Below are 18,732 nucleotides of genomic sequence, written 5' to 3' on the forward strand. Positions count from 1 at the left end.
TTAGCCGACAAAGCTTAAACCCCATCTAGGTTAGCGCGCTTCCCATAATGCTTACGCATTAGGTTAAGCAATCTGGTCAAATACCTCTGGATTGCTTGAAAGTGGACAAGCTCAAAACATTTTACACCCCGTTTACACCTGTATTTAATGTCGTCCACTTGTGATGCGATCGACTACAAACGCATATGAACATGGCAAATGAACATTATTCAAATTAAATACTTTATTTATAAAACAAATCAATCATATAATATGACACAGACACAGTGTAATCACCATGGGAAAATCTCAGAGTAAAACTGGGAGTTGTGAAAAATATGATACACCGGTGTTTTGCCAGATGAGAAGTTTATCTATGCATCATCTTTTTACTTTTAATTCCTTTTATAACTATCATATACTCTCATATAAAACTCTTTATAGAACGGATAGTTCTAGAACTACATTGCTTGGCGGAGGAATAAATGTGTTATAACGTTATATTTTTTGTTGCTGGTGTTTATTTTATGAATAAAATAAATATTAAAATGAATATTTTTATGGAGCAACAATTTTATAAAAGCAATAAGCCCCTTGAAGCAGTGTTTTGCTCCGCGTTGTGCCTAACAACGCCCCTTAGCTGTTCTAAAAAAAAAAACACTGCTTCAAGGGTCTTATTGCAAAATTTTATTCCTTTTATAACCGTTTTCATTTTCTTTGCTTTTATTTTGTGATTATTTTAATTCCTTTCTGTGTAAAGCACTTTGAATTACCATAGTTTATGAAATGTGCTATATAAATAAACTTGCCTTGCCTAATATATACATACACAATATATTATATATATGCCTGTATGTGTTTGTGCGTCTATGAATATATACATATATATATATATATATATATATATATATATATATATATATATATATATATATATAGCTGATGCTGTGTGAAATGTAACCTACTTTTCTCAGGTGTGGCCTCTTGTGATGACGGCTCGGACGCTGGAGCCGAACTGTCTTTACTGGACTCTGTTGGCGCCTCGCCTCCTGTCGGGGGACTCTGGAAGAGTTCACACACACAACTATATTTAAACACCTCTGACATTTCCAAAACAATTAATTTAATTTACTGTATTTTAACTGGCTTTTGCTCAAATATTTGAAGAAATAGTTCCGAATAGGTTATCATCTGTTCTGTTATGGTGCTTTTTTGGAGTCACCTCCTACTTTCACTGTATGGAAAAGAGCAGCTTGGACTTTCTGCTAATCTTCTCTTTTAGTAAATTATTTAAATTTTTTGGGTGAATTGGGTTTTTGGGTTTATTTTTGAGCTACTCCTTCAAATATTACATGTAAGAGGTGATTAGACTGTATACATTTTCTTTTTTTTAAACAGGTGAGGGAAAAATGTGTCTGTGGTTCAGATCCACTCACTAGTACTCTCTCAGACATGTTCTGGCCAAAAACGAACTTGGAGCCTTTATCCGAGCTGTTTGTGGCATTGTGGGAGCTGTAAAACACAGAAGCAGATTTACAAGACATAGTTCCCGGTGCCAGAGAGCGAACAGCAGTTGGATTTAGGAGAGGTCTATTGAATCAGTTACCTAGCGCTGCCCATGTACTGTAAGAAATAATTGGTGCCGCCAGACTGAGAATCTTGTGTGGAGTCTTTTGAGTCACTGGACGTGCTGTTTTCATCCAACTGTTCAATAAAAACACAGAAAGAGAATTTGAGCATAAACACAAACACTCCAGAGGGAACTTGTATGGTGCCAATTTGCAGTCAGCGCTGACCTTCGCTCGCTCTTTGATATTCTGCCCGAACACAAAGTCCTTCTTCTGACTGCTGTCGTCTTTCTGTCCTCCATTTTCTTCTCCTTCCTTCTCCCGCTTCTGCGAAGAAATACAATTAATGCAGATCCAGCGACAAGTTTTTCGCAATTGTTTCAGATGTGAATATTGAAGCCTTGTTCTGTAGGGTCTCATATTAAAGCAATTTAATATCGCTCAACATATATGTCTCTGATTGGCCATTGTGTTCACTCGCTCAACATATAGGTCTCTGATTGGCCATTGTGTTCACTCGCTCAACATATATGTCTCTGATCAGCCATTGTGTTCACTCGCTCAACATATAGGTCTCTGATTAGCCATAGTGTTCACTCGCTCAACATACATGTCTCTGATTAGCCATAGTGTTCACTCGTTCAACATATACGTCTCTGATCAGCCATTGTGTTCACTCGCTCAACATATACGTCTCTGATCAGCCATTGTGTTCACTCGTTCAACATATACGTCTCTGACTAGCCATAGTGTTCACTCGCTCAACATACATGTCTCTGATCAGCCATTGTGTTCACTCGTTCAACATATACGTCTCTGATCAGCCATTGTGTTCACTCGCTCAACATATAGGTCTCTGACTAGCCATAGTGTTCACTCGCTCAACATACATGTCTCTGATTAGCCATAGTGTTCACTCGCTCAACATATACGTCTCTGATTAGCCATAGTGTTCACTCGCTCAACATATACGTCTCTGATCAGCCATTGTGTTCACTCGCTCAACATATAGGTCTCTGACTAGCCATAGTGTTCACTCGCTCAACATACATGTCTCTGATTAGCCATAGTGTTCACTCGCTCAACATATATGTCTCTGATTGGCCATTGTGTTCACTCGCACAACATATAAGTCTCTGATTGGCCAATGCGTTCAATAATCAACGCTTCAAAAACATGTTGTCTTCAGAGAGCGTTTGAAAGCAGGAGTCTATCAGCAGATTAAACGCTTTCGTGTGTATCTGTGCAAGCGCTCGGTGAAGACAACATGTTTTTGAAGTGTTGATCATTGTAGCCATAGACATAAATAAAAATTAAATAAGTATATTAGTAAGACGATATTAGCAAGTTTTAGTGTGGACGAAAACATTTCGGAAACATTAGAGTTTTGATATGAAAAAGCAGTTTAAATGCATCCAAATGTCACAGTTCACCACAATTATGTAACATTACTGCTGCTTAAAACTAAGATGATTCACTCTAGAATGAAAATGCAACTAGATAAGACTGCAACTAGATCATAATGTAATTTCCAAACAACTATCTATAAGTCATTACCACACACCCAGGTCATCTCAACGATGATCAATGATTACAGGTGACGGAGACATTTACGAGATGCTCTAAACAGAATGCAATTAGTTGCGATTCATTAATCAAGCGTTTCCATCTCAGATGTTTGTGCTGTATGTCCTCACCGGTGATTTGTCTGAGCTCTCTGTGTTGTTCAGGAAAACGGATCGGTTTTCTGATGATGAATCTCCAAACTTCCCCACTCCATTTGTTCCACAGCTGGAGTCTGCGAGTGAAAAATAAAATAAAAAACGTCAAACTAACAGCATCACACTCTCAACACACATTTCCAGTGCTAAAGGAGTCATGAACACTAGTGGTCATCCGATACGTCAACTAGTCGCCCATATATCTAAATAGCATGGTGTGACTGATGGCCGATATAATGCTGATACATACATAATATAACTTAATAACGGCAAATGAGATATATAAAAATAAAACAGCTGAAAAATAAGCACAACATTCACTATAAACAATTGTTTATTTTCTGTTGACAAGGTCGCCTGTAGCTTTTGAAAGTCATACAAGGTGGAAAAACTACTCAGGTTAAATGGTCCAGCCAGGACAACTATAAGCTGATCATTTAAAAATTGGTTAATTCATTTTTCAGTCTAATATATCCGTTTAACAGTTGTTGATTCAAAAGTCCCCAGTTGTCCAGCACAATATTTGTTGGGGGGGGGGGGGGCATTTATTTAGCATTTAATTTTGGATTAGAGATCGATTCTTTTAATATATTAATCATCATTTATTAATCTGAATACTTTAAGTCATCACCTAGAAGTGGCACCAGCCAGTCTTCAGTAACTGATTATAGCTTAGTTGTATACATGCTTGTTTATAGCTCCTAACTTAAAACGGGCCTTGTGAATATGAGGAATGATTACCTCATACAAACAGCTTTAGCTATATAACTGATTAAAGATGCTTTAAATCAGGGCTATTCACTTAAAGTTCCAAGAGGTCCAGTCTCTATATTTCCTTCCAGCAAAGCTCCGGGCAATCTTTTTTTGGGGGGGAATAGCTTTATATTTTCGTAATGATTATGAGTGTGTCGTTAAAAAACAGAAGGAGACTTGTCTAAATATTTTTACACACACATATATATTTATAAAACGGTTAGTTCCAATCCTTGATTCTGATTGGTCAATAGCTGTTTTATTCACGATAAAACACGGCTCTGACCGCTTCACCCAACGTTTCTATGTATCACTACACAACACCCCTAGCAACCACTCTTAGCAACGTAAACATATGTTTGATCTCATTGATAGCCTATTGTTCATTGAAGCTAGAGTAGAGCAGGTCAGTCCTATATTCATAATAAAAAAATCAGTTTGAGTGTCCGCTGCGATATCTTGTCCTTTTAACAGTTTAGGGGTTTTCCCGTGCCCTAGTCATTTGTGTCTTGCAACTGTTTAAAAGGGTGGTTGATTATGATTTCACTTTTTGAACTTTAGTTAGTGTGTAATGTTGCTGTGAGCATAAACAACATCTGCAAAGTTACAACGCTCAAAGTTCAAAGCAAAGGGAGATATTTTATTTTAAAGTAATTGCTTTTTAAGGACTACAACAGACGGCTGGTAGAGACTACACAAGCTTCCTCCCGGGTTAGTTACATCACAAACCCTAAAATTCACATTAACCCCGCCCTCGAAACATGATTTATAGATTATCAAGACAGAATATGCTAATCAATGACTAAAAGATAACTACACATAAGCTACATAAATTCACCAACTAACCATTCAGAAATGTTGTCTACATGTTGTCACTTCTTCTTGAGTCTCTCCATCATTGTCTGACTCCGGTTTGAACATAAAAGGCTAAAAGTTTTTGAAATTTTCAGTGCATGTGTGTGAGGAGGTAATTGAAGCTCCGCCCCCTGTGCCGGGAGCAGCAGCTCATTTGCATTTAAAGCGACTGACACAAAAACGGTGCGTTTTTGATCACCCTCAAAAAGTGACCATTTTAACATGTTATATAAAAATATCTGTGGGGTATTTTGAGCTAAAACTTCACACACACTCTGGGGACATCAGAGACTTATTTTACATCTTGTGAAAAGGCCATTATATCACCCCTTTAAGACGTTTCAATGTAAAAGTCTTCACTACAGACTGACTCACTCATGAAGACAGTTTTTGCTGCCATCTAATGGCGAAATAATGTATGTAACTTCTTTTGCGGTTTACAGTCAGGGACTATTTTTTCCAGTGGAAGGAAGGCTTTTAGTGATGTTACTTCATGAAAGTTGCAAAGATGCATATTTTTCGGCTTTAATATTTGTATTGTGTGGTAACAGTTTTAAAAAAGCAATAAGGTACAAGAGGCTAGTGCTGTATTGTAAATAATACACGGCTGAAGGGGGTTGCAGGCACTCCGCGAACAACGCCCTTCAGCCCTGACTTATTCACGATACATATATATGTTTTCTGTGTTTTTGGTTGCAGAGATTAAGTCACGATGCTGACTTTCATATTCTATAGTATTTTTTTTCCCTAATATGAAAGTCATTGGGGTCCATCAACTGTCTGGCCACCGACATACTCCAAAATATCTTCCTTTGTGTTCAGCAGAAAAAAATTATTCATACAGGTTTGAAACAACTTTTTTAAAGTGAACTATTCCTTTAATATGCCGCTTTAGCGGGAGAGAGAAGCAATGCGCACGGAGCAAAAAAGGCTTGGCTCTAAATAAAAACAAAGGATATAGCACTGAAAGATTATTACCATAAACTGCCCTGAACGCTTGCGGTGTGAACAGCTCTGTTGCTCACTTTAAACTGTAGAAATGGTAAAATGGTGCTACAGCTGTCATTTTGTCTCGTGGTCCGGTTGGAACCAAGCCAGGGGGCGCTGTTTGAAGATGTCTGCTTTACACCGTGCCCTAAACAGACGCGATGCGATAAGATTCCAGCGACAAATAATTTGTCTGTCCACACTAGACGCGACTGCAAAACCCACAGCCAATCAGAACAGCGTGTGGGCGGAGTCTCGCGGCGAGTGAACGGCACCAGAGAGTAATCTTGACGGCACTCGCAAGAAAATGGATAAGTAGGCTACATATTCAAATTCACAAATATTACACCATTTAAACATAATTAAAAATACATAGGCTACCGAGTTACTAAAACAATCTTTGTCAAATAATACAAATAATGTTTGTTCACAGTTTGAACGTCCTTGTTTCCATTTGTTTAATTTCAAGATCTGAGGTGAATTATCCATTGTTGCTTTTACAGCTACAAAGCTGGAGCACTAAATGATATTCAAAGTCACATTACATGCTTTTAACATTAAATAAAGCACATAAACAGTACCTGAGATTATCATTGCCACACTTTGTGTTTGTTGTTCTAACGCGACATCGCAGAAAAATAGAAACCGTTTCTAAAATAGAATCGTCGCGTGTCGCCGTCGCGGCCGGTTAGGACAAACACTCTGATTAACATGGAAAAGACGCCTTTTATCGCACGTCGCGTGTAGTTAGGACACGGTGTAAGACAATTATAATTAAATTAGCCCCAAATCTTCTGGAATCCAGAAAATAAATTCAACAAAATCAGATTTCAGGAAAACTAGGCCACTCTGGCTTAGATTTACACATCCGTTCTAAACACAACATGAGCCTGAAATGTGCTTCTTTCCAGAACAGGCTGAGACCTCCACATATTCTGTTGCTCTGAAAGCCAGCAGAGAGCATTATGGGATTTGTACATACTGGTCTTGACGGGTTCTGTGAGGGTCTTGGCCGGAGGAGCCTGTAGAACGGCTGGTCTCAGAACACTGCGCTGCTGTTCTTTGGGCTTCTGACTGGGAACGCCTGGAAAACAACCTACTAACGGATTGAATCAGAAACCAAACACCGCAGGGCAACAACACACACCAGTGTTTGAGGATCAAGTGGAAAGGGCTTAATTAGGTCTTTAGCAATGGAACAGCTAGTGTTGTTGTTATACATTACTAAAATTATTTTTGTATTCAAGTAGAGGTTTGAGAGAGGACCGGAAGTGAAGTGGGGTCGGGAAAGGACCACAAGCTGGAACTTGAACTCGGGTGGCCTAAGCACGATTACGCTACATATCGGAGTGCTGATAACGAGGATATCTGTTCTGACAACTACAACTATTTGAAATCATTTTTGTAAACTGAAATAAAGCAGAAATAAAATAAACATTAAATACTAGATGAACATTTTTGAAATGTTGCCTTGGCAAGTAAATGAAATAAAATAAGTACTAAAATTACTCAAACTGAAATAAAAATAAATTGAAATGAATGGGAAATATAAATATAAATATATATATAAAAACTAGGGCTGTCACTAATGATTATTTTGGTAATCGAGTAATCAGATTTTTTGGGTGGTAATAAAAATGGACCCAAGCCTTTAAAATGACTTGAAATACATGAGGCAATAAAATTTGGTTCAAATAAAGTATTAAAAAGAGGAAAAAACTTGGTTTTATAGACCAACACTGTTAAAATACATAATGTACATAATATAAACAATCATCTTATGTACATTATGTATTATAACAAATGCCTGCAGAAGGCGCCAACTTTACAGGGTAAACGCTTTGCGTAATTGCGTAAACAATTGTTGTTGTTACACTTTACAGCATGATCAAATTATTGTTTAATATTGGCCAAACAACATTTAATTCAAATTACTTAATCTTTAAAGGAGCCGTATGTAAGATTGTGGCCAAAACTGGTACTGCAATCACTTTCAAATTACTGTAGAGCGGTGTATCATTAAATATGTATACGGATGAACATTAAAAGCAACCAAAAGTCATATGCAGAGATGGAGTTTGAGACGCTCCACGCATGTAAATGATAACGGTTCATGTGGATCAGAATTTCCACGCTCTGAGACACACGTAACCTGCATGCATGGAAATAATTAAAGCGCATATTAAACCCGCAGGGCATATATTCACTTAATTGAATCGCAGCCTTTGTGATTTCACAATAGCACTATGTTATAGTATGATTTTTAAATGGTTTTAATTTGTGCAGCCTTAGAAAACGGTCTAAGAAACGCGGTTCATGGATTCTCGTCCGTGGGAATTCGCCATTTACGGTATTTTGCCAGTTACTTTACTGCAATCGAGGATGTTTTTTTAAAATCCAGGACTCGAATTTAATCGAGGAATCGTGACAGCCCTAAAAGAAATAACGAAATTGAAAAACGCATGTAAAATGGCTACAACCAACATTAAATTAAACCGAAAATGTAAAGAAAAGGCTCATTCAAAATAATAAATACTATAATATACAATGCTAAAATAGTGTTCTAAGCCAGGGGTGCAAAACTCACCACAGCCCTGCAGTGTTTAGCATCAACCCTAATTAAACGCACCTGATCCAGCCATTCAGGCTTAAGCCGGATGCACACTGTACGATTTTAATAGTCCTTTACGACTGTTGAACTGAATGAACATGATCCCCGCTGTAAGCCATGTCATACTGTAGGATCTCAGCTGTCATTACTTGTCATAATGTACGGCAGTCAAGACGCATTAAAAAGGTTGCATGCAAGAAGACTCATCCAGAGTTTTACTTCATCAATCCGTGACACGTTCAGTGACAGTGAGCTGCGTTACATGCAGGATTTAAATGGTAGCTAGCGAACAAAAACAATGGCTGCATCCGAAATCGCCCGCCGATACCCTTAAATAGGGCACTTTTTGAAGGGACAGCCATTTGTAGTGGTGTCCGAAACCATGGTGGACATTATCGAGTGCACTCATTCAATCCCACAACGCACCGCAATAACGAATGTACAACACTGCGAGAGTCATGAGTCGTATTCTCGCGTCTGACCAGAAGATGGCGCTGCTTAATCATCCATCGATCCATTTTACAAACTGCTGGTCCAATGTGGCTGTAGCGTAATATCATACAGGTATAAATTGATTAATAAATTGTTTAATTATGCTAGTTTCCATAACAGAGTTCAAAATAAATCTTTTCATTACTAGTTTCAAATAATTATTAAAAAGCAAGCACAAATTATGCAAAAAAAATTCACTCACTCGTTTTCATTCAATCCTTCAAGTGGACTATATTAGTGGAGTAATGTAGGAACCAGTGAGGCAAATCTCTACCATTAATTTTGATCATGGCTGGCCTTGAAAAGCAAAAGCAAACAAAGACGATGTGTGTGTGGTGGCTTGTTGTCTCACTAATTGCTTCATCAGTTTCTGAGCTGATCTAGGATCAGAGGAATCTTTTAGGATTCTCAGCATTTGTCTCAGACGGCCAAAATTGTACAGTGTGAATCCGGCCGTATGTGAAAACTACAGGTATGTGTGTTGGAGCATGGTTTGGAAGTAAACCGTAGGACTGTGGCCCTCCAGGAACTTAGTTTGCACCCCTGTTCTCAGCAACATCTCATGAAAAAAGCGAAACATTGAAGCAAACGGACTTAAATCTACTTGAGGAGCTTTCAAATGCACAAGATGACATTTAAAAAAAGGATTGAAAGAGGAAGCTTCACAGTCAGACCCATTGTGACTAATTTCCCCAATCTTTCCTGCTGAGGAGAGTATATTTATGTGAATGTTTTACTGTAGCTACACACACACACACACACACAACAAAGCAGGAATGAGTTGATCTTACCTGAGCTTGGGGCCTGGCCATGAATGAGTGTGGGGGGTTTCAACCTGAACCCAACGGGCTTCTCTTCTGAGACAGACAAACAGAAGCATAAACATGTAAGACACTAAAGCAAACATCCCTTACGCAAGACGAGATAAGATCTCTTCGACAAACAAACACTCAAAGTTAATTCGTATGTGGCCTCAAACACACCAGTAAAGAATAAGCCGCATGAATCGCATACAACTCACTCTTTCTCAACGCTATAACACTAGTTAAAGAAGGGAAATAAACATTACAATAAGTTTAAACATTGTTAGCTTCATATTTTTACAAAACAATGCAGTCAATACCACACTGTATACACTAGTAATGCAAACTCAGCCACAGAGTCTCTATATCTATATTGCCTTCAAGCTGTGCCTCATATCTATGGCCTCAAAACAACTCTGACCACTTCCGGTTAAACCTTAAATCCCCTCCGCAGGCCTCTGGACTTGATTTAGCACATTCCTGACAGTAGCCAGAACACATTTGGGTTTAGTGCGCTTGACTGGGTTTGAGCTCTTTCTAATAGAGACCAAAATAGAAAGCTGTCTTAAGTTGCATGTAGAGCATCTTCTATTTACATTACTCTGCGTAGCTCACTTTATCTCTAGAGGATGAGAGATCTGAAGCCACTTAGCAAATGTGTTTTAAATGAGATTTATATAGTCTGATTATTATTATTTTTTAAACAACTATGCAACAACTGCATTTTGGGGGCCTGAAAACAAACTTTTGGAAACGGTTTTCAAAGTTTCAAGTTTAATTAATTTATAAAGCACATTTAAAACAGCCACAAGCCTGACCAAAGTATAAATAAAATATATATATTTATTAGTGATCGACCGATATAACCCAAACTCCGCACATGCGTTGATCTGAATGCAAGTCAAAGTGAATCAAAGTGCAAGATTTGTGAAAATGGTGACATCATGCGCATGCGTATTACGTGTTTAGTCTATAGACGCGTTTTGTTTCTTTATAGGTGACATCGCCAACTACTGGCCTGGCAGCAGAATACAGCGCTTTTAATCAAATTTCGTGGATTCGTGTGAACGGGGATCGTTTCGACAGTGTTGTCGTCTGCACGCCAAAAAAACACAAAGGAAAAACGTTTCCGTTTTAAATACATAGTACATTAAGTACATTACTTATACACCAATGCATCCTGTCTGTGTTTTTTATATACATATAAAGAGCCTCAAGACAAGATTGCAAGACAATTTCATTATAATGTATCCCATTAATAGATGGAGAAAATCTGATTGTATGGCCAGATAAAAATATACAGCTTTTAAACGGGCAGCAAAATCTGATTGTTTGACATATCCAACTCAAATTTGTTTAGTTTTTTTTTGTTTTTTGTCTGAATAAAAATGTGAAAGGAACCTGATGTTTACAAACCCAATCCAAACCACATCCACATGTGAAAAATGACAATGCGAAAACCAAATTGGATGTGTGCAGTGTAAACAAACCCTAAGACTGTCAAACAAGACAAAGACCATGTATGGCCGCAGAACAAAGCTGAAGTCATGCACTCAAAACAAGACATTTCGCCAAATTTTCGAGTTCTATTTATATAGCATCCTGATTAGTAGCTCCTCCCACTGTAAAATCTCATTGGTCCAAAGCCCTCCTCCACTGTTGCATATTAAATATCATTATTTTTCTGTCCTCATTGATGTAGCCACCAGTGATCAGAACACTTATTTGATGCTGGACATCCGTAACATCGTGGCTGGTTCGGAAACAGTGTTAAGATTCAAATCTTTATAGTTTCTAGAAAAAGACTGAAAAGAAGGCTGGTTCTTACCTGGCTCAGAGTCTGAATTACCAGTTGGAGACTGGCATAAACTTGAGGGCATAAAGATATTATTCTTGGGAACTGTAGAAGGAGGGAGAGCAAGCAAGAAAGAAAGAGAGGATCAGATGGGAGCATAAAACTTTGTTAAATTCAGCCAAATAATACTCGTTCAAAGGGAACAGTGTCGGGAAACGGATCGTTGTAGATTCACCTGAATGTGACGGGGGGAACTGGGTCAAAGATGAGGTCCTCTCTCTCTTTACTGGGGGACAGTATTCGACATCATCCCGATCTGAATCTGAAGAACACAATTCAAATCAATAGACCAAACAGAAACTACAACTATTGAAGCACTCAAATTCTGTACACAGTGCTGAGAACCGAAAATTCTAATTTTAAATTAATATTTAATTTATTATTATTATTTAGAATTGGTAATAACTTCTACTTTCAATTGGTGAGACTTAATAAAAAAAAAAATTTTTAATAAGGGCTGTTCATAAATTGCCATTTTAATCGTGATTAATCGCACCCTTTCCAGTGATTAATCGTGATTATTCACATACTCATTGTGAAATTAAGCATACACTTATCTTGTTTAATGCATTTATTTTGTCATTTGCTATACCCAGCAAAGTAAAACATCAGATTGAAGGATGATTCTCACAAAATCTGCAAGCTTTTTTTCAAGGTAAACTTATGTCTTTCCAAAAAAAGACACTTGGAGACTCCAAAAGGACACCTAATAACCAAATGATATAAAAAGTCCATATAATTCATACATTTATGCATACCAAAACACACACGGAACAAATGACGTTAACAAAACTTTTCAGAAATCAGTGTTACAGAGCTTGTTTACATTTTATACATGTCACTTTGCGATACTAAACCGGACCACGTGGAGATACCAAAAAAACTAAACCACCTTGACCTGACTGCATATACCTACTACAGTACATGGATCCATTCAGAATGATTAAACACAGCAACACACACACACGACAGATAAAAAAACAAAAAAACATTATCCTGAATGTGTGTCTGTGCATAAATACAATGTGCGATCCGTGCATCGAAAGCATGGATTGACTGCGCATCAATAATAACGGACTCACGCGTGCTTCCTGTACGTCACTGCAATCGTCTTTACCTTGATTACAATTTGCATCCATCAAAACTTTACTAGCGAGACGCTGGTTTGCTTTATCCAGCCGAGAAACGCTGTTTGCCTATCATCTGGTCATACAGCGCTGGGATGTTCTGACATTCTGTTCAGTCTGTATTTCACACAGCGAGATGCGTGTGAGGGCTCACACTCTTCAGAAACAATGACAGAATATGACAAAGCTCGTGTTTTAAAGCTAAACAGACACTGGAATGAATAATTCACTGAAAAGTGGACGCGAGTCACTGTTTTCTTTGCCATATCTGATGTTATAAGCCTGGTTTTCTTAACATAAGCTCTGTTTTGAACTGATTTTTTTAATGCTTTCGCTTAATGGATAATTGGAGTTGAGCGGCTTAAAATGATCCGAAACAAAAGCGAAATCTTGTGCATGCTTGTGTAGATCTGTGCGATAAACTCCCCGACTCCCAAGATCATCTAATTGCGTGGGATAAATTACGTCAACGATGCAATTTTTTGTGCTTCATTATTTATTTGTTAAGGATATTGAATTAATCACATGCGTTAGCGCGATAACGTTGAATAGTAACGTTGAGTAACCTTGTAGTAGCGCCCTAGTTTAAATAAAAAGCTGTATAGAAGAACATATTATCAGTGTCAGAGTTGTTAAATGCATTATTGACTTTAAATTCAGACAATGACCTCCAAATAACTCTCATACTGATGTTTGGATGATACAAGCACATCTGCATCCCACAATATATTTCATGAGACATTGTGTTAGTGTCTTACTGTCTGCATCCCATCACATATCATATACAAGTTATTTTCCAGCAAAACATCATCAGGCAGTGTTTACATGAAATATTAAAAACCTGATTCATTTCATGTGCATGCTGCTTATGTTTTCTGTTATCAACTGGTGGACGTTTCATGTTTTTGATGTATTTTCTATTTTTAATCAGAATAACAGAAATGGCATTTTATTATATTTTTGGAGACTGAAATGATGGTACATTAAAGTCCAAACAAAAAAAACAAAAACTTCTCTCTATTTAAGGATGCATTGCAATTTCGGCCACTAAAAATAAGACAAATATTGGCAAAAAAAAAACAATGTACAGAAACTTTAACAGATTCAATAAAAGATTATGACAAAAGAAAAAAAAAAGAAAAAAAAAGAAGCAGATTGGATGTGAAATTATCCAGGTTTAAAAGAGTGCAACACAATAATGCAGTCCAGGGTTATTATAGTTAACTTAAACTAAGATCAAAACCATAAATTATTTCGTTACTTGAAATAAACGTTAACTGAAATGTACAATAAAAATGTATTTTATTGCAGCTAGTTACCATGGAAACATTTCTTATTTCCATTTAGTTTAACTTGATGTGCTAAAACAACTAAAAATAAAAATGAAATAAAAATGAATTAAAACTATATAGACATTTTCAACAACAAAAAAAAACACAATAAAAATGTCAAATATGTATGGCAGCAATCATAATCACAATTATTTTTGGTTAATATTGAAAGCACAATTATTTAACACGATTATTGGCGGCCGATTTGATCAAAGACTTATTTCACAACATGAGTAATTTAAAATAAAAAAAAGTCAGTAATACAATAAAGAACAAAGAAATTAATTACACACAAAACGTACAAATAAATACAACAGAACGAAAATACAAATTAAATAGTGTTTTAAGTTTTTCAGGATGTGGACAATTCCACGCAAAACTGTCACATCCATAACGCCAACTAAATACCATGGCATTGTGTTGGCGTTATGGATGTGACAGTTTTGCGTGGAATTGCCCATGTACTAACAGTGCTGTTTAGATAATAGCCTAAAACTAAATAATAACACTGTCTGCATACATGGTCTTACTGTACACATTAAATATAGATTAATCCTTATTAAAGCTACTTAAGTTATTCAGTCAAGATCAGTGAGTGATTTTCCTTTGTCATTTGTTGTTTGATTATCATTAATGACAAAGACGACAGCAGATTTATTAGGCTGTTGTCACTTTAAGCTGTCACTTTTAATGCACGGATCCAATATACTATTACACACACCCATTTCTTTCTCAACTGTGTATGTTTGCTTAAGACATAAGCCACTGTGTTTACATGAATACTCTCCAAAAAGGGTTTTGGATATTTTTGTGTATCCGCGTTCGGCTCCGACTAGCACACACACAGAAAGCCGCCTGGGGAAAAGTGTTTCTTTTGCGGCTTAGTGCGCTTTTAATAGCACTGTTGTTTAATATCAAACACGTCCCACAGTTTAGCAACAGTAAGACTGCATTTTACAACACTCACTTATTTGGCTGATTTGGACGTTAAGTTTGGGTTTTTAGGGAGAAATGAAAACAAACCGCTGTGAAGGAAAGGAAGTTGCGCTGGATGGAATCGTTTTACCTCGACTATCTTGTTTACATAATCATTGGAAGCCGAAATCGAAAATCAATTACAATTAAATCGCACAGCACTAAAAAACATATACAAAAAAATTACTACAACTTTAAAATTAAGTTGAAACCAGAAAATAAAAATAAATATTAATAAAAACTAAAAATACAGTATCTCCGTGATACTAAAATAACACTGCTCATTGCAGTAAAAGACTAACCAACATCTCATGAAATATATTGTTAGGGCATTTTCATTCTGCACAACATAATAATGGTTATCAAAAAAAAGTTCCAAATGTAAAATATTTTGTTTAAAGTTAATTTTTCACGCATTTTCAAGCAAGGATTTTCATTTTGGTGCATCACTAGAATCTGCACGAAAACTTTAACTCACCGTCTCCGTCCTCTGCACTCGACCCATCTGCGGATCTCTGGAACAGACAAAACATAATTAATTAATCTGATCACACAGAGCTGGACTACATCACAGAGAAACACACTGTACAGTGGAAAACAATCTTAAAACCAAAGGCCAGAACCATCCCGCTGAGTTTGTTGAATTTGCTTAAAATGCTTCGGGGAAATCATGTTTTAAGCCTGATTTGTATCTGTGTTAGACAGATGGCAGCTGAAGTTCATCCCACTACCAGCCAAACTGGCCAGATGAGTAGGTGAATTTACTTGCCAATGCTGAAATTTGGCAGGTACCAGATGCTAATTTCATGCTGGGCATGAGTGTTTATTGAAAAATGTCTATTTTGTTATTGCAATAAAACTCAAAGCTAAATTAAATACTTCCCACTAAGTGTATTCCATCATAACATCCTCAGGTTATTATGGAAAGTGTGTTCAACTGCTAGAGGTAGAGCTGTGCAGTTCTGGGAAAAATTTAAAACCACAATCTATATTTCACAATTCTCCCACGATTCTGAAGACAAACTAAACAAAATAACATGTAACTCAAAATCTGAATAAATAATTTAAAAAAATAATTTAAAAAACGGTTTGAATGAATGATTCAATGACTCACTCATAAATAGTTAACTTGTTTCATTACAAGATGAATCTTTTTTTTTAAACAAATCTCTTGAACGAATTAATCAATGACAAAAACATTTAATAGTCACTTGTCGTAACAACGTAATAGGGATGGGACGGTATGAAAATTTCATATCACGATAATAGTGACCAAAATTATCGTGATTATTAGTGATGCTCCGATTGATCGGCCGCCGATCATGATCGGCCGATATTGGCAAAAAATAGCTTGATCGGCAACCCCCAAAAGCGCCGATCAAAAAAGCCGATCACGTGACGTAAATAACTCGCGCAACTTTTCCGCATGCGCGGCAACACAACAGCAGAGCAGAGCTTGCTTAACAGTGGCAAAATGAGTTCTCCTATGACGGCAATTCAATGGCAATTATAAACGAGCGCACAACTGATGCTGGCGCGCGCGGTAAATGACATTCGCGAGAGGATAACAGATCTACGCGCGAGGAAACGGGAACTCGCGAGCTCATTCAAACCCTGCGCGGGCGCATGACATCTCTGCCCTCGCGCGCGCGCATGATCATTCCCAGCACTCTCGCGCTTGTTCTCCTCTCGCCTGCTGATTTTGCTCGCTCGAACACTTATTTTTGGCAGTCGAGGGGCGGGACTTACTGTTTTAATAACCTCAAATGTCATTGTCATTATTTTATTTTTTGGATCTGATGTAGTTAGTTCCTCAACTACATCCATTGTACACCCTCTTTGTTTTGAAAAATTATACTGTGCCTTATTTGGAAAAGGTGGCCTACAGTAGCCTTATGTTATCTTGTTTTCTAACTACAATTAAATAAATATTGGTGGTTCTTCAAGATTTTCTTGACTCTAGCATATTTCCATTCTGTGATTGGCAGTGATCGGCAATCGGCAGATCATGATTTTGGTGATCGGTAATCGGTGATCGGCCCCAAAAATGCTGATCGGAGCATCACTAGTGATTATCAATATTATCACGGTTTTGTTAAAACGAGATGAAAGTGTTCAAAAATAACTGATGCTCACACTGAAAACATTAACGAGTTTTATATTTGAAAATTAACAAACAACAAATAAAACGAGCAGCTCTATGCACTTTTTTAAGCAAGATTATATTCTGTGGCATTTCCATCCTTAAAATGACCGTCGTCAATAGCAACGCATTATAACACGGCGCACATCCATGTATCGCAACGCACGCGCTCTCTCGTTTCATTCAAATACAACTTGCCGTCTTGCGTCTCCGTTTTCGATTGTATTGAAAATGAAACAGAGTTGATTTATTGTTTACTGAGTTTGATAATATTTTTGTGATCATGTAAGATTTAAAACATTAATTTGCCTTCCACCATTCCTTCTCCAATAAAAAAACAACATTGCGCGCTGCGCCGGCGCCAGCCTGTTGCTGGCTGGACAGGATTTACAGTGAGTTATTAAAATCGCGATAATCAAATACGGTTTTAATGATAATTCAATTTTAAACGATAATACTAACCGTCCGTCAGTACATTTTATCGTGGTTTATAGTGAAACCGGTAATCGTCCCATCCCTACAACGTAATATTCAATTGTTATTTGAATCGCCAAGTTACTTTCAAAAGGCGATTTACTCGATTTTGATCACTTCCGTAGACATCAGTGTTTATATCCGAACTATAAACTTTGGTTACACTTTATTTGTTTACACTTTATTTTAAGGTGTCAGTATTACAGTGTAATTATATATTTAAGTACTGAGTAATAATAATTAACTTCATGCACTTAGGGTTTGGTTGAGGGTTAGTTGCATGTAATTATGCATAATTTACTGTTATTACTATGGTAAGTACATGTAAGATATGCAACAAGGACACTGTAAAATAAAGTGTTACCTAAACTTTATTCCAGTACTTCTGTGATAATGAGTATTTGTAACACGGAAATTATGATACTGTGTGGTTGAAAAGACTGTTTGTGTATACATGAAACTGCTTTCAGAGCAAGAATGAGAGCAAACCAACCTTCTGTGCTTTGTCCTTCTGAAATACAAACACTGGAGGAGCTATGGCAGGCTTCTCTGTTAAAAAACAAAACAAAAACAAAGAAAATTAGTTGGAAATTTATAATATCTCCCACAAAAAGTTTAGTTTCAAGCCAAAATTCCATTTAAACAGGTAAGCTGTGATGTACCAATGTTACATTTCAGATCGATCCAAGTTTCCCAACATCACACAAAAATATCCAAAGTCATGCAAGATAATCATTCACATTTCACAAAATAGGTCATTTCCTAAAATGGTTTATTTGAGGATTGGCCATGAAACAAACTGACGGACCAATACAGCATCCAAAGCAAATGTTGTTCTTGATGTAACATCTTAGTTTAACTACACAAGCGCTTTTTGACAAAACACTCGAAGCCAATTTGAGATCAATGGCATTGACATCAAGACTTAACCATGCCGGCTTTAGATCAATTATAAGTTATAGTTAGCCATTGGGTTAAAAGCACAAAAAAAAAAAAAAAAAAAAAAAATCAACAAAGCTTTATCAATAAATCACTTGATGGTATTTGTTACAGATTTT

General features: G+C 36.9%; 1 protein-coding gene across 3 annotated transcripts in view; it reads right to left on the reverse strand.

Annotated features, from left to right (window-relative positions):
• Positions 1–18,732, reverse strand: part of ranbp3b (RAN binding protein 3b) — a 33,846-nt gene that overhangs the window by 8,772 nt on the left and 6,342 nt on the right. The window contains exons 2-12 of one of the 3 annotated variants that reach the window (XM_082173065.1): positions 18,168–18,223; positions 15,536–15,572; positions 11,800–11,886; positions 11,598–11,669; positions 9,758–9,823; positions 6,846–6,947; positions 3,245–3,345; positions 1,776–1,874; positions 1,586–1,683; positions 1,416–1,491; positions 945–1,041 (exon numbers count right to left, since the gene is read on the reverse strand). In XM_082173065.1, coding sequence (XP_082029191.1) covers positions 945–1,041; positions 1,416–1,491; positions 1,586–1,683; positions 1,776–1,874; positions 3,245–3,345; positions 6,846–6,947; positions 9,758–9,823; positions 11,598–11,669; positions 11,800–11,886; positions 15,536–15,572; positions 18,168–18,223 — 891 coding nt within the window. Of the gene's footprint in view, positions 1–944; positions 1,042–1,415; positions 1,492–1,585; positions 1,684–1,775; positions 1,875–3,244; positions 3,346–6,845; positions 6,960–9,757; positions 9,824–11,597; positions 11,670–11,799; positions 11,887–15,535; positions 15,573–18,167; positions 18,224–18,732 lie in introns of all 3 variants that reach the window. The other 2 variants (XM_082173064.1, XM_082173066.1) reach the window with 2 other exon arrangements.

This window comes from Leuciscus leuciscus (genome assembly GCF_965113295.1).
Source record: "Leuciscus leuciscus genome assembly, chromosome: 6".
Lineage (NCBI taxonomy): Eukaryota > Metazoa > Chordata > Actinopteri > Cypriniformes > Leuciscidae > Leuciscus > Leuciscus leuciscus.